Below are 14,334 nucleotides of genomic sequence, written 5' to 3' on the forward strand. Positions count from 1 at the left end.
ACATATAATGAAAAAGACAATAGTTGAGAAAATTATTGTTTCGTAGCGTATTATTATAATCATTATACGAGATTATGAATGATAATGAACCCATTAATTGCCAAATTTGTACATCTTGTATTTCGATAAACATTAGTATGACATCATAAGTTGATGATGACGCAATATAATATATATGTATCAATCCGTAGCGCATATGTAATTGCATTCTAAAAAGTCTATTCGTCAATTTTGTTCTCATCAATTCACCATTAGGTAACTTTTTTTGCCCATGCTTTGTGTTTAACTGTTTATTCACCAAATGATAACAACTCTGGTCGAACGTTGGCACTTACAGATTCTTTTAAATTCCACCGACCACAACTTAATGCACAGCTGAACTTATTTAAGTAGCCTACAATTAGACCTATTATAATGTTCAAAAGTTCTCGTATAAGAAGGCCGCTATTAAAACATATTACCTAGAAGAAGAAGTGATTGACTTACCGTATCACAAGCGAGGCACTATTACATTATTTACCTCCGCCAAGGAGGTATTGTAGTCGATCGCGTGTGTCTGTTTGTTTTTCTGTTTGTTAGCAGGATTACTCAAAAAGTTATTGCAAAAAGTTATTGCAAGATCTTTACCTAAATGAAAATACAGATAGATATGTGGTCAAGGACCACTCCATTAAATTATGGAGGCAATCCGGGCCACGGTTCCAATTCTGGACCACTTTTTAGTATTATGTTTAGACGTAGACCTACCTGCTAGTGTTAAAAGATATTAGAGAATTTTCAAAAGCCGGTGAGCAGTCTTAACCTAACAAGTAAACTGAAATTGCATTTTCTCGAGAACTACTTGTCCAGAGGCAAAAGTTATGATTTCTGATTTGTAATTTTAAAACATAATTTGATTTAATGTACAGGGGTTTTTTTTTAAACCTATTTCTTTTCAAATGCACCTCTGTTTGTTTTTGGCGTTGCTGTTATTGTTAGTCAACTGAAACTACTGTTTGTTGAAAGGCTGGTTACATAACCTCCACACCAAACTCGCATACGCATGCGCATACGCATACACAGAATTAAAACACACAAACAAATATACATATATATATATTTCCGGAGAAATCTTATGTAGGAGAATGCTACAGTAGGCGGAAGTATGCATTCCCGGAGTGGCTTTCTAGTTGATACTGATTTCAGGTTCAGTGTGGAAGAGTTATCATGATTCTGAATGTTTACGTTTGCGCATGTTGACATTCTAATACGTAGGCCTAAATATATATTTTTACTCTAACAATTCTTTTAAGCTCTTTGTTAATATCAAAAGTTTACAGTTTACTTTTACTTTTTAGAATGGAACCAAAGCGTCAAGTTCGTATAGCACTTTGGATAACTCCACGCTCTTTGTCGACAGCCTTTCTGAAGTGCATGTCTACGTTTGAGAAGGCACAACTCTTTCAAGAGCCTTTCTTCACAGCTGAAATGTTTGGTCCTGAAAGAACAATGATCATTCCACAATTTGATTCCATTTTAGGAAATCTCCCGGATGTCAAGAATTACACATTCGAGCACGTCAAGAACACATTAGAGATGGAATATCCAGGTAAAGACTTGGTGTTCACGAAAGATGGGGCAAAGTCGATATATGGCCGCTTCGAATGCATCCCTCAAGGGTACCAACATGTTTTTCTGATTCGAAAGCCTAGCAAGGTGCATGTTTCTGTTGAAAAACTTATAGACACAGCTAAAGGAGTTGGAGTGGAAAAAGATAACTTTTACAGTAAAAATGATAAGTTTTTGCAGGGGTCACCTCATCGGAATTTGCTCGAGTTACTGGAGCACGTTCGGGACGTCTTAGGTCAGAAACCTGTTGTCATTGATGCAGACGACCTTACGATATCACCCGGTAAAATTTTGAAGAAATTCTGTGAAATTGTAGGTCTTGAATATAGTGAGAGTATGCTAAAGTGGAAGCCTGGTCCTGATCCACGTTGGCAGAGGGCAGAAAGTGTCCAATCGATGTTCGCTTGTATGACTGACGCGCACGACAATTCTTACAGTAGCACTGGTTTCACACTGCGCACTCCTGGTACGGAAAGAGGAACGCCATTATTGGAACTAAGTGATGAAGTAAGGAAGTTGGTGGAAGATAGCACGCCATACTACGAAAAGTTAGCAGCAATGAAAATAAAGATCGAAGATTAAAATATGAAAATTAGCCTACTAATTTAAGAAATCGAAGGACACTCGTATCTGCAGACTACCAGTAATTGAATACATTTTAGACACATTTGGTTCAATTTCTCTATACGTTGCCACTTGCCATTATTACTAAAGATATAAATGTTCATTGTAAAAAAGTAAAACAATATTTGACATGACTATATTATTATAACAAACTTCATATCGAACCATACACCCTCATCTGAGAGTTGTCTCAGGTTCCATAATTGATGGGTGCCATAGGTGGGTGTCATTTTATGAGTAAATTGATATGCCCGTATCTTGGTGCATCAATACGCTCTCATTTGGGCGTCATGGGAATTGAATCCTACCAGCAATTTCGAACCATTTGATTTATTGTTTCTATAAATGTCACACATTTACTTTTAATATCAGAAATACCATAAATTTACTGACCAAATAATGTGATTACATTTATGACCATAGTTCTCTTTCGATAACTTTGCATTATTTAGTATATCACTTGCTAAAATGTTGACCTGGTGTAATGATGAATGTGCTCTTTTGATTGCATTGATTGGTGTCTTAACAGAATGATAAAACATTCACGGACTACATTTTCGGGTGCAAGTTTTTCTCTTTTTTTCACAATTAACCATAAAACGTACATTTAAGACGCGAAATGACATGGTTTAATGTTTTTAAAGTGATATATATGTATTATTTTCCAAAAAACGTCCAAAATTGCAGGGAAGGGGTCTTTAAATGTTACTTTTTATTTGGTTTTATAGGCAAATTTTGTGATTGGGCAATATTGACATTAGACCTTTCATTGCAAAGGATTTTTTTATAAGGTGACTGAATAGTTTTTTTTTGTATTGCAACTGATACCCACAACATTGTCATTTTTCAGTAATTTTCCTTTGGATTTATATATAATACATTGTTATAATTGGTCTATGTTGAACTTTGACCCCTTATATCTCGAAAACGCTTCCTATCCTGATTGATTACCTTCATATTCGTAATCTATGGACAATTCTGGTCTAGAAGCGTTGGATGGCAATTTGTCGCCTTTCCGTCACCGGACTATAGAGCTAAATTAATAAGTAGGCTACTCACAAGTCTGTAATTCGTTTGAATCAAATATTAATCTATAATCTATAGGAATATTAGTGAATCAAAAGCATTCATTTCTCAATATTAATTTGAAAAAAAAAAAATGTTTGGACTATTACTCTCATTTTAGCTACGATGTGGCTGATTTGTGGCAGTCATAATTTAGATGTTATTACAGTATTGGCATTAGTATTAAAGTACTGATAACAAACAAATAAAATCAAAACTATTATATCTTATCAAAAGTGTTTGACCGTTTATTGATTATTTACATTAAAATGTATACAAAAACAGCATTATCTGTACACTACATTACATTATTTACTTTATATCAATCATGTTGCAAGAACTATACAAGTTGAACACTGAACTTGTCTGCTTTATTTTCAGAAATGCGATTAGCGTTTTTATTATTAATCATATATTACTTGTATGTTTTCTTTATCAACACGCATTGTCTGTTAGGGGCATGCATGTATTTTCGAAAATGACAGTAATTGATTACCCCAAGTACATAAAGAATAATAACTGAAGATACATCAATATCAAGAAAAAAAATATCTAAAAGTTATGTCGTCAAAATGTTGAATGTGATCATCATCCCACTGCTGAAACTTGTGTTTTGATACCTAGTAAAACAGGCATCACTTGGAAGAAACACGATTCATTTGACTCGTTGATCGTCCAATCCCATGATGAATTCTGTACAACAGTATACTGTACTCATAACTTGTGCATTCAAAATCCGCCTGGATTGTGAACATGTGAACATTAAGCCTGTTCTTCAGGTTTGTACTTCATGTTCATGAGTGAAATCCAATCTGATGAATACACTGAATAAATAAATTAAAGACTTTCCAATTGGAGTATAAATCAATCTCTTATTAATCTATCGATCTTAATTATAATCTCCCAATGAATGTAACGCAAGGATGTAAGTGCGGCGCAAGTAGTTTGACCAATCATGAAGATTTGAATCAATATTCATCTGGTCTTAATCCCAGAGCTTAATAAGACCATCCCATCCACATGTGATAACTTTAGATGTTTCGTGAGGATGCCATATACAGCCGATTGAGACGCCATCATGTGCTTTGAATTTATTGAACAGTTTGGTCGTCTTCCAGTCCCAGATGTTAAGTTTTCCATCTGCATCTCCAGAAACCACATAACTGAAAAAGCAATCATTATTTTACTGATGAATTAAACAAATATGACATTATTCAAATGTTTAGTTATCAAACTCTATCTTTATTGTTTTGTTTTGTCAGTTTGTAGTCGATACTAACCGCATAATGTTTGCTAAAACCAACGTTTAGTGGGAAACAGTACCCACCTTTACAAGACATTATTTTAGCTTGAAGACATTTTATTTTTATCTGCAAGCATGTAAAGCTATGATTTCCATTTAATTGTAATCAGATACAGACACAGAGTAACTTGATTTCATTCTTCGCAGGAAATTTACAAAGTGATTAAGGCTAAATTTTGTGCCGCTTCATGAAAACATATTTCATAAGTGTACACAAATTAGCTAAACAAATGTACTAAACTTCCTTTGTATGCAGTAACACACTATGCATATGGAATAAAAAAACCTAGCTAGCAGACAAAAGATACATGGCAGGGTTGAGGCCTGCACAAGACAGCAAGCAATGAACTTTACCTCATATCTGGTGAGAAGCCCATCTGGCAAGCATATCCTGCTACCATGTGCCCTTTAAAATTCTTCTTACGGTTCAGACGCAAACGATTCTGAGCTCCATATATTAAAATTTGATTGTCCATTGATTGGAAGCCTAACCATTTACCTGTAAAGATGTATAACAGACTATTTAACAGTATACAGTAGAAGGGGATGTTTTCAAATTATCTCCTTAATAGGGTTGACCCGTAATAGGGGTGTCTCCTGAATAGTTAATAGTTAAATTATACATTGCCTCTTGTTGCTTTCACAGGAAGGTGTCCCTCTTAATAGGGGTGTCCCTTAATAGGGGTTGGCTGTAGTGTTAAAATATACATTGTCTCTGGTTCATATCACAGGAAGGTGTTCCTCTGAATAGGGGTGTCCCAAAGGGGAAAAATTCAAAAACTTGATAAAGAATTAATGTTCTCTGTTGCTAGTAATCATAATTAAGGGCTACAGTTCATCAGGCAACAAGAAATATCTAAATTAGAGGGGGTCCCTTTTTTAGAGTAAAATCTTCATCAATTTTATATACTTTATATTTGCTTACCATTAGGGCTGAGCGAGACACTTGGCATTGGGTACATGTTTGGTTCTGCGATGTACTTGAAATCCACAGGAATATCCCATTCCCAAAGACGAATGCTTTTGTCATCGGATGTTGTCACGAATCGTCGATTCTGATCGATGAATGTGATGGTGTTGACAGCACCAAGATGACGATCATATTCCTGTACAATCTCATTGGCTCGTGTATCCCACTGTAATAGATGATGGAAAAAAGATAAATTAAAAGTGCAAATCAATATTTGTATGTATAATATCTCAACTTCGAAAAATCAGATTTTACTTTATGAAAGCATGACCAAACAATAGGGTGCTTTAAATATTTGTTAAATATGTCAGACTACAGTATTCAATATTTTAATTTTTCGAAATCTTTGGTCCATTAAAAAATATAATAATGTATAAATGAAAAGTAGTATGAGTGACTGAGTACATTATGAAGCACTCTCATCTTAGAATCCATCTGGAGGGCATCTAATGACTCGTGTCACATTGCCTACTAATGTTGAGACTAATACATTTAAGTCAAGCCATGTATCAAATTTCTTAAAAATTCATAGAAAGAAGGAACTCTACATTCTGTAAACAACAATACCAAGGCATTTGTAACTAACAACATTCTTAAAAAACTAAAACTAAAAACATACCTGAACTATTTTTTTATCTGCCATTCCTGCAACAAATATATGTTGTTTGTCCTCATCTGGGTTGAACTTGACACAATAAGGAACTTTATTGTTTGTGAACCTTGAAATGCATTCTCCTAGAAAGTTTTATTAAATTTTATTTATAAAAGAAATAAGTATTACAGCAATCTTTTTCTAGATCTAAACAAACGACAGTTAGTAAGTTTATGTGAAGTATGTTGAGGTAATAAATTAACACTTATTTATTTTTAAAGAGGGTGTCAGTATTCAATCAAATTTGAGCAATAAAATGAAAGTCTCAGTGGTCTAATGGTTAGGACATCTGCATATCAAGCAGAAGGTTCCGAATTTTTCTCATTCACACAGATTTTCTCATTTTTAAACATAGATATATTTTTACTTATGAATTGAAAAATAGAAGACAAATTTCAAACAAATAGTAATTATACTTTTCCTACCTGTTTCAGTATCCCATATTTTCATATACCTATCATATCCAGCACTGATAAACTTATCACCACTGTTATTAAAGCATGCATCACGAACTGCTTGCTTATGGCCAATGTATGTCCGAACAACACGCCGCTTGTTGTATACCTCCCACAACTGGAAAAAGGATTTTCAAATAAGAATTAGGGTAGAAAATAGAACAGAGTGGATCCATCCACTCCTAGTTAAAAGTAAAACATGTAACTTCTCTTCAAGTCTTCCTTTTGAATCAGTGACAAAAATCAATCTTAAGCTTCGTCTACACTATCAAACAAAAAGTGTGATATGCCCCAGTATAGTAGTGATATGATGTCATTGTGACCATATGGGCACATCATTCATAGTTGTATAGGAAGCAATATACATGGACGCGTATATGGAAACATCGAACTGATCGCTACTGGTCGCGGTTACCCTTCTGCACGTGTAATTGTTCAGTATTTTCAATTCCCAAAAAAAATAAAACATGGGCAACTGAGAGGAACTGAAACTAAGTTTATGTCAACATTTTGTGTGAGCCTGTCACTTGCGCTCAGTAACTGGAGTAAATGTCGACAGTTGCGTTCTATGAAAATATAACAGACTACCTACTGATTTAAATGGTTATTTGGGGCACAAATTTATCAGAAATGCAGTCGATATAAAAATTATATTTTTAATTTAACCAGTTTATTCGGCGCTATGCAGCAGAAACAGACCCTTATTTAAAACCATGGTATTGACAAAACTTATGTAGGCTTATTCAAAATGAAATACATGCTTAATATTAAAACGTGTCATACATACCTTTAATTTACTATCCATTCCGCATGATAACAGCAGATGGCCTGATTGTGGGAATAGTTTAATGGCTGCAACACCTTTTGTGTGTCCTGTCCAGGTGTGTAAGAGCTTCTTAGGCAGGTAACATTTCTCAGGTGGATCAGTTGATTTAAGATCAACATCAAGGTCCATTGGTATGTGTAAGAATGAACGATCTTGATAATCATATGCATCTTTAACTGATAATGACAAAAAAATCAATTCTGATTTAATAATAATGCTTAAAAGTATTCTAATACTAATTATGTTTTAAAGATGCAAAAAAACATAAACATAAAAAAATAGGTGAAAGTTCACAAAATGTTCAACTTACTATGTAGTGTAGATTTTTCTTCTCCTGCTTTCTCTTCCTGTTTCTTTCCTTTCTTACTTCTCTTTGCTAATATTTCATCTAATTCTTCTTTCTCTTCCTGCATCACAGAAATATTGATAACCATTTAAATATTAAATTAATATTGTAATGTGAATTTTATTTCAATATTTATTGTTTATTTATATATGTAAATATGTAACCATTTTTAATATTGCATACCATATTTATTTGAACACTCCACTTTGAATAAGCCAAGCCTCCCTCCACCTCCCCCCATCATCGTTTGGAATAAACTCCCCCCTCAAGTAAACGCCCTGTGGCCTTTATTTTTTCCTAAAATAAAGGCCCTGCTACAATCATACACTGTACACACAATATTGTACAAATTATAACACATTTCTATTTTTTAATGTATTTATCACTTTATGATATTAATTGTGTTATATTTACGGAGAATATATTTGATTAATTTATACAGATGTTACCATATTACTTTAAAAATAAACGCCTCCCTCGATTAAACAGTTCCCTCTAATAAATGCCCCCTAAAAACCCTCCAGAACAATAAATATGGTAAACATATATTGTTTATATATATTTATATGCAACACTTTGTAATTGTGTATTTACAGTTGGATGTAAACAAAATTCCTAGTCTTCACAACTAGTTAAAATAGTATCATTAATAATGTGCACTCATAAATAACATCAATATATTACCTCAGTTGGTACAGATACAGTCTTTTCATCCACATACTTGCCCCAAGGCCCTAAGTATCCATCTATATCACTTGGATCGTTCTTTCTAACTTTTTTCCTTTTGTCTCCTGGACGAACAGCAGTTGTTTCAAATACTGTTTTTCCTAAAAAATGGAATAAAAAACTTTATACCAAAGCATAACAAATAATTTAATATTCATTTCATATTTTGTTTATTAGATGAATAAAATAACTTGTCTGATTCAACAATTTGAGATCTAGATTCTAGCAAGTATTTATGGAGAAAGAAGTACCCACAAATACTGTCCTATGTGGTTTAATTTTTCCAATTCAACTGAAATCCTATATTTTTTTTTTATTGTAGAAATAAAAACTCACCTTCATTTTTTTTGGCTTCCTCAACTAATCCTACAATTTTCGTGCCATCACTTTCTGAGCTTGGATCCAGTGCATATCCTAAAATTAAGTAAATCAAACAAAATAAAAATATAGAAACGGATGCTATTGTATTTTACATAAAGCTTTTTTAATGCTATTGTTACTTATTAGAATACTGATTACTCCAGCTACGATATATACAGTATAGATGTAGCACAACATGATTTGTTATACAGTAAAAAATACACATAGAGACGATTGAATCAGGGACATTTTGCCTGGGATGTTTTGCCCCAAATGTTCATTTTTGTGGCAGAACATCCAATTTTTATTTTATGATTAACATACATCTTTGTGGTATTTATCAAGTTTTACAACGTTTTTTTTTCAACTATAAGCATGACCTATAAAATTTGAGTGAGTTTAAGATATAAATTTCTCAGACAGTATCACCTTTGTCACATTATCATCCAGTAAAAAAAGAAATACACAGAGAATCAATTTATTTCAAAATGTTTTACAACTTAAAGTTACCCAACTCTTAAGATTTATTTGCATGATTGAATGGTCCAAAATGGTTCTAGGCCAAAACATCCTTCTATTGATAGCGATATTACTACAACAGAGAACAGGTACTATACAGTACTTCCTTCACACAAGAAGGAATAACCATAAAACGATAGCTGTTGTAAATTATGGTAATTAAATTAAACTTTGTAATCTTACCATAACTGTGAAATGTCTTTCTTTGGTTTTCAAATGTAAAAGCATTAAAATGAGTAGGTTCAACATATCCTGCAGTGGTATTCCTATGTGCTAGTGCTTGCTGTGTCTTGAATGGATTTACAGGTCCAACCTACAGGAATTAACAAATTAATAAATCACCTACTTAACCAGTCAAATATAAATTTAATTTAAACTACTTTGACGAGAAAATATATTCAACAAAATGTGTAACTACTGTATATTGTGAGCAAACACTGTATAACCCTGTTGGAAACAACTTGTTTTATTTTTAGACTTTTACGGTTGTTTGAGCATAGATATCAGGTTTTTTATGTTCTTTGATGTTTGATAATAAATAAAAAAAAAGAAAATAAAGTATATACAATTCAAACTTATGAAATCAAAGAGGAAGGAAAATGAATTTTCAACTTTTGACTTTTTTGGGTAAATTTATTTTTGGACCGAGTTTTTGATAATAGCTTTTTGGGAGATCAAATTAGGTAAAAATGCAATTTGTGTATAAATACATGCCAAGTTAAAAAGGAGGTGGTGTTTTGTGTTTACAGTGCCCTCTGTTTATTATTGAAACGTGCAACTTGACAAGCCCATGTGAGGGAAATCCACTTTCTGTTTATGACTGCAGATGGTCTACAATGGCTTAAATATAATAAATTTTCTTGTGTGTAAGCATGTTTATTTTAATGCAGAAAACAACACATATACATCAAAATTCAGTTATCTTTGTAATCCGGGAGAAAATGTGGAAAACCGGAAGCACAATGTTAGGCCGGGAGACGAGTCTAAAATACGGGAGTCTCCTGGCCAAAACAGGAGTGTTGGCATGTATCATGTATACTGTAATTAATTCATTTCTAATCGTCTAACTTTATTGCTGTGGAAATGTAACAGGTCTATCGATTCAACGAATGAAAATTTAACATATATGGTGAAGATTCTTTTACCTTTGGTGCAAATAATTGTTCATAAGTTGGATTAAAACTGACTTCTTTCTTTGCAAAATCCACAGGTATGCCTATGCTAGCTCCTACTTCATCCTGAAATCAAAGTAAATTGAATTAAAAAACTATTAAAGCACACAGAATAAACATAACAATAACATTATGTGCATAATGAATGTATTCATATTTAATTGTTATGGTCAACAGGCCAATACCATGGAATTTATTATGCTATTAGCCATTCATGATGAACAATTATGCTGATAAAAATTAATTAATTTACATTCAAGGATACCTTTTAAAAATACTGTAAATAAAACCTCGAAAAGAAGCCCATATGGACTTTTTTAGGACTCTTGGATGGGCTTCTTTTCACGATGGGTTTCTATTCTTTTTTATGGTATTCTATTACACTACAGTCTATAGACACACTCATGATGATGATGGCATGATTTGATGTTTAATTTTGATTTGATTTTATTCGGTCGCTTTCAACATAAGATTACAAGACAACATGAATAAAAACAATTTACAAGCAAATACATTAAATAAGAAACCAAGAATAGCCCATAAAGTCGAAAGAAAAATCAACTTAATAATTCCAATAGGGTCCTTAAAAACAGCATATAGACAATCTCACAACAAACAGAATAACAAACAAATCAAACACGCATAACAATAATATACTCAGACTGTTGGCAGATATACAATTTAATTTTAAACTTTTTGAATTTTGAATTTATTATTTTTATATTAATCAAGAACGAAAAAGACAGACATTTGTTTAAATTAATCAATTTTTTATAATTACAAAAACAACAAACATACACCATAGGCCAAAACTGAATGTCTGTAGCTAGGCCGCCCTCCTACACTATGTGCCTAGGCCTAGTCTAGCCGTTTACTGCTTTGCTATCCGAACGTTTGCAGTGTCGTGTACGGTACACGTACGTAGTCATAGTAGCCTAGCCGCCTAACCTAGGGGCCTACCTTTGAATCTACAACTGGCGCTGCATTGAGCATCATCCTATCTTGAATTTTCATTACAGAGTTACCCTTCTCAAGAGGCTTCAGATGTACCACTGAATCTTCCTGTTTGTCCTCTGTTTCACTTCCATTTCCACTGCTTTCATCGTCAGAACCGTAAGCTTGTAGAGCAGTGATCGCCGCCATGTTGTCGTAATGAAGGACATTAATCCAGCCGTTAAATACAAATCTGATATTACGACATATTGTTTATTAATTGAAATGTATAGTAGACGTCTGTAAAACGTCTACTGATGTAAATAACACGATACATGCTTCACGCTCATCTCGGATCTCAATTGCACTGTAGATTTTGAGACACTGCACACACTGTAACAAGAATAATAATGGAAGATAATATTAATGAGGAATTGTCTAATTTATTAAATCCAGAAAATCTATCGAAGCAATCGTTAATTTCTATTTTAAAACAGGTAAAATCATTTATTTTTATTAATAGATGAGTAAGTTTACAGGCAGAGGTCTAGCCTAGACTCTAGGCCTAGCGAGGCTAGCGTGTAGGCGCTATTGTTAGTCTCTAGAGCGCCATTCGGCAACCTATGGGTCGCGACCCATTGTTTGGGTCGCGTAAAAAAATGATTGAGTCGCGAAATCGTCTCCGATGCAGAAACGTTTTATCAATTATAAATACACTGATTATGGAATTCTACAAAACTGGTTACAATTTAAATTTTTACATCTAGCCTATAGGCCTAGACATAGTTTGTTCCATGGGTTGATGTGAGGGGAGTAGCGTACATCCCATACAGGGAGTATGGTCGAAGCGGCCGCCAGTTTAATATTGTCATTTGTATGGAACGCCATGTGCGCTTTAATCTTTGATTGTCGTTGTCAACACCATGGCCTATGGCGAGTTGAGTTACAGCTGTATGTATGGTCAAACCAATAAATATAAGCCAAATCATGTACTATCGAATCTTTATATTTCTATAAAAATTAAGTTTGCCTGCCGATAAATTAATGTATATTTTATTTGTATTTTAATATTAACTAACTAAATATATTTACATATAGGCCTATAACTATCGAATCATTAATAATTTACGTTTGCATCATAATCTACGTACTATTGAACCTTTATATCTCATTTACTATTTATTTATTTATATCTCTTTTTTTTTAAATATTGGCAGTGAAGGGAAAAAATAACGTTGAACTAACCCGACGTTTCTCGAGCACTCTCCTATCGAATCTTTATACATACGTATTGCATTAATAATTTACGTACGGTATTGCCGAATCTTTATATCTCATTTACATACTATCGAATCTTTTTACAGTATTGCAATAATAATTTACGTACGGTATTGCCGAATCTTTATATCTCATTTACATACTATCGAATCTTCATACAGTATTGCAATAATAATTTACGTACGGTATTGCCGAATCTTTATATCTCGTTTACTTTACTATCGAATCTTCATACAGTATTGCAATAATAATTTACGTACGGTATTGCCGAATCTTTATATCTCGTTTACTTTACTATCGAATCTTCATACAGTATTGCAATAATAATTTACGTACGGTGTTGCCGAATCTTTATATCTCATTTACATACTATCGAATCTTTATACAGTATTGCAATAATACGTACGGTATTGCCGAATCGTTATATCTCGTTTACTTTACTATCGAGTCTTTATACAGTATTGCAATAATAATTTACGTACGGTGTTGCCGAATCTTTATATCTCATTTACATACTATCGAATCTTTATACAGTATTGCAATAATAATTTACGTACGGTATTGCCGAATCTTTATATCTCATTTACATACTATTGAATCGTTATACAGTATTGCATTAATAATTTACGTACGGTATTGCCGAATCTTTATATATCATTTACATACTATTGAATCGTTATTATACAATATTGTATTAATAGTTTGCGTACGGTATTGCCGTTGGATAATATCAAGGTCTGTGAGTAACTTTATTTTATAACACATTAACAATGGCCGAAAAGAATAAACCAGCAATGGACTGGGCATCACCAGATTTGTTGAGAGAATTTAAACGGTTCAACCAACACTGTCAATTCACGTTTGATGGTCCTTTAGACGCAAAGACGGAAATACAAAAGGTTAACTATTTAATGACTTATATTGGGGACCGTGGACGAGAAATATATGGGACATTTGTATGGGCCGCAGCTCAGCCCGAAAGTGGTGACCAAGCAGCAATACCTGCAGAAAATGAGATGCTGAGTGGGGTTTTAAATAAGTTTGAAAATTACCTAAAACCCAAGCGAAACGTGATCAAGGCAACAATAGACTTCCACAAAAGATGCCAGCACAAAAGTGAAAATTTTAATGACTTTTTGACGGACATTAGAATTCTTGTAAAATTGTGCGACTATGGCGATCTAGAGGAAAGGATGTTGCGCGATGCTATTGTACTGAGAGCCATTCATCCCAGGGTCAAGGAAAAGTGTATGGATGAAGGGGACAATCTAACCCTGGACAAGGCAATCAGCATTGCACAAAATCAAGAAGTTAGTGATGACACGTTGCAAGCATCGGCAAGTCAACTAAATGCATTGAGCATGAATAATCATAGTAACTCAAAAAGGAGCACTACTAAACACTTTGACTGCAGAAGGTGTGCCACAAAACATGGACCAAAATCATGTCCAGCATTTGGTAAAATATGTGACAAATGCAACGGGCGCAATCACTTCG

General features: G+C 33.5%; 3 protein-coding genes across 5 annotated transcripts in view; 2 read left to right on the plus strand and 1 right to left on the minus strand.

Moving 5' to 3' along the window:
* Positions 1–1,256: 1,256 nt before the first annotated feature.
* Positions 1,257–2,478, plus strand: LOC144848392 (uncharacterized). The gene has a single exon (XM_078705118.1). It carries the CDS (start codon positions 1,339–1,341, stop codon positions 2,188–2,190), a length of 852 nt encoding a protein of 283 aa, XP_078561244.1. The 5' UTR covers positions 1,257–1,338; the 3' UTR covers positions 2,191–2,478.
* Positions 2,479–3,523: 1,045 nt separating this feature from the next.
* On the minus strand, positions 3,524–11,946 carry LOC144849193 (pre-mRNA-processing factor 17-like). The gene is made up of 12 exons (XM_078706234.1): positions 11,587–11,946; positions 10,600–10,692; positions 9,638–9,767; positions 8,912–8,989; positions 8,534–8,676; positions 7,814–7,910; positions 7,465–7,679; positions 6,648–6,795; positions 6,190–6,305; positions 5,526–5,736; positions 4,955–5,099; positions 3,524–4,460 (listed from the first exon to the last, which is right to left on the minus strand). The coding sequence occupies exons 1-12, from the start codon at positions 11,767–11,769 to the stop codon at positions 4,283–4,285; spliced, it is 1,737 nt and encodes a 578-aa protein (XP_078562360.1). The 5' UTR covers positions 11,770–11,946; the 3' UTR covers positions 3,524–4,282.
* The window catches only part of LOC144849215 (ashwin-like), a 34,559-nt gene continuing 32,139 nt past the window's right edge, over positions 11,915–14,334 (plus strand). For all 3 annotated transcript variants that reach the window (XR_013613957.1, XM_078706274.1, XM_078706275.1), the window contains exon 1: positions 11,915–12,056. Coding sequence is in view for 2 of the 3 variants with exons in the window: in XM_078706274.1 (XP_078562400.1) it covers positions 11,970–12,056 (87 nt within the window). In the remaining variant the exon portion in view is untranslated. The remainder of the gene's footprint in view (positions 12,057–14,334) is intronic.

The sequence above is a fragment of the Antedon bifida genome, chromosome 7, assembly GCF_963402885.1.
Source record: "Antedon bifida chromosome 7, ecAntBifi1.1, whole genome shotgun sequence".
Classification (NCBI taxonomy): Eukaryota; Metazoa; Echinodermata; class Crinoidea; order Comatulida; family Antedonidae; genus Antedon; species Antedon bifida.

Bases quoted from the DNA above. Each gene is read 5' to 3' on its own strand.
- LOC144848392 (XM_078705118.1), top strand. From the start codon at position 1,339: ATGGAACCAAAGCGTCAAGTTCGTATAGCACTTTGGATAACTCCACGC.
- LOC144849193 (XM_078706234.1), bottom strand. From the start codon at position 11,769: ATGGCGGCGATCACTGCTCTACAAGCTTACGGTTCTGACGATGAAAGC. The intron at 7,911-8,533 runs GTAATATATTGA...TCTGTGATGCAG, and splicing joins CTGTATCTGTACCAACTGAG to GAAGAGAAAGAAGAATTAGA. The intron at 7,680-7,813 runs GTAAGTTGAACA...TGTCATTATCAG, and splicing joins AGAAAAATCTACACTACATA to TTAAAGATGCATATGATTAT.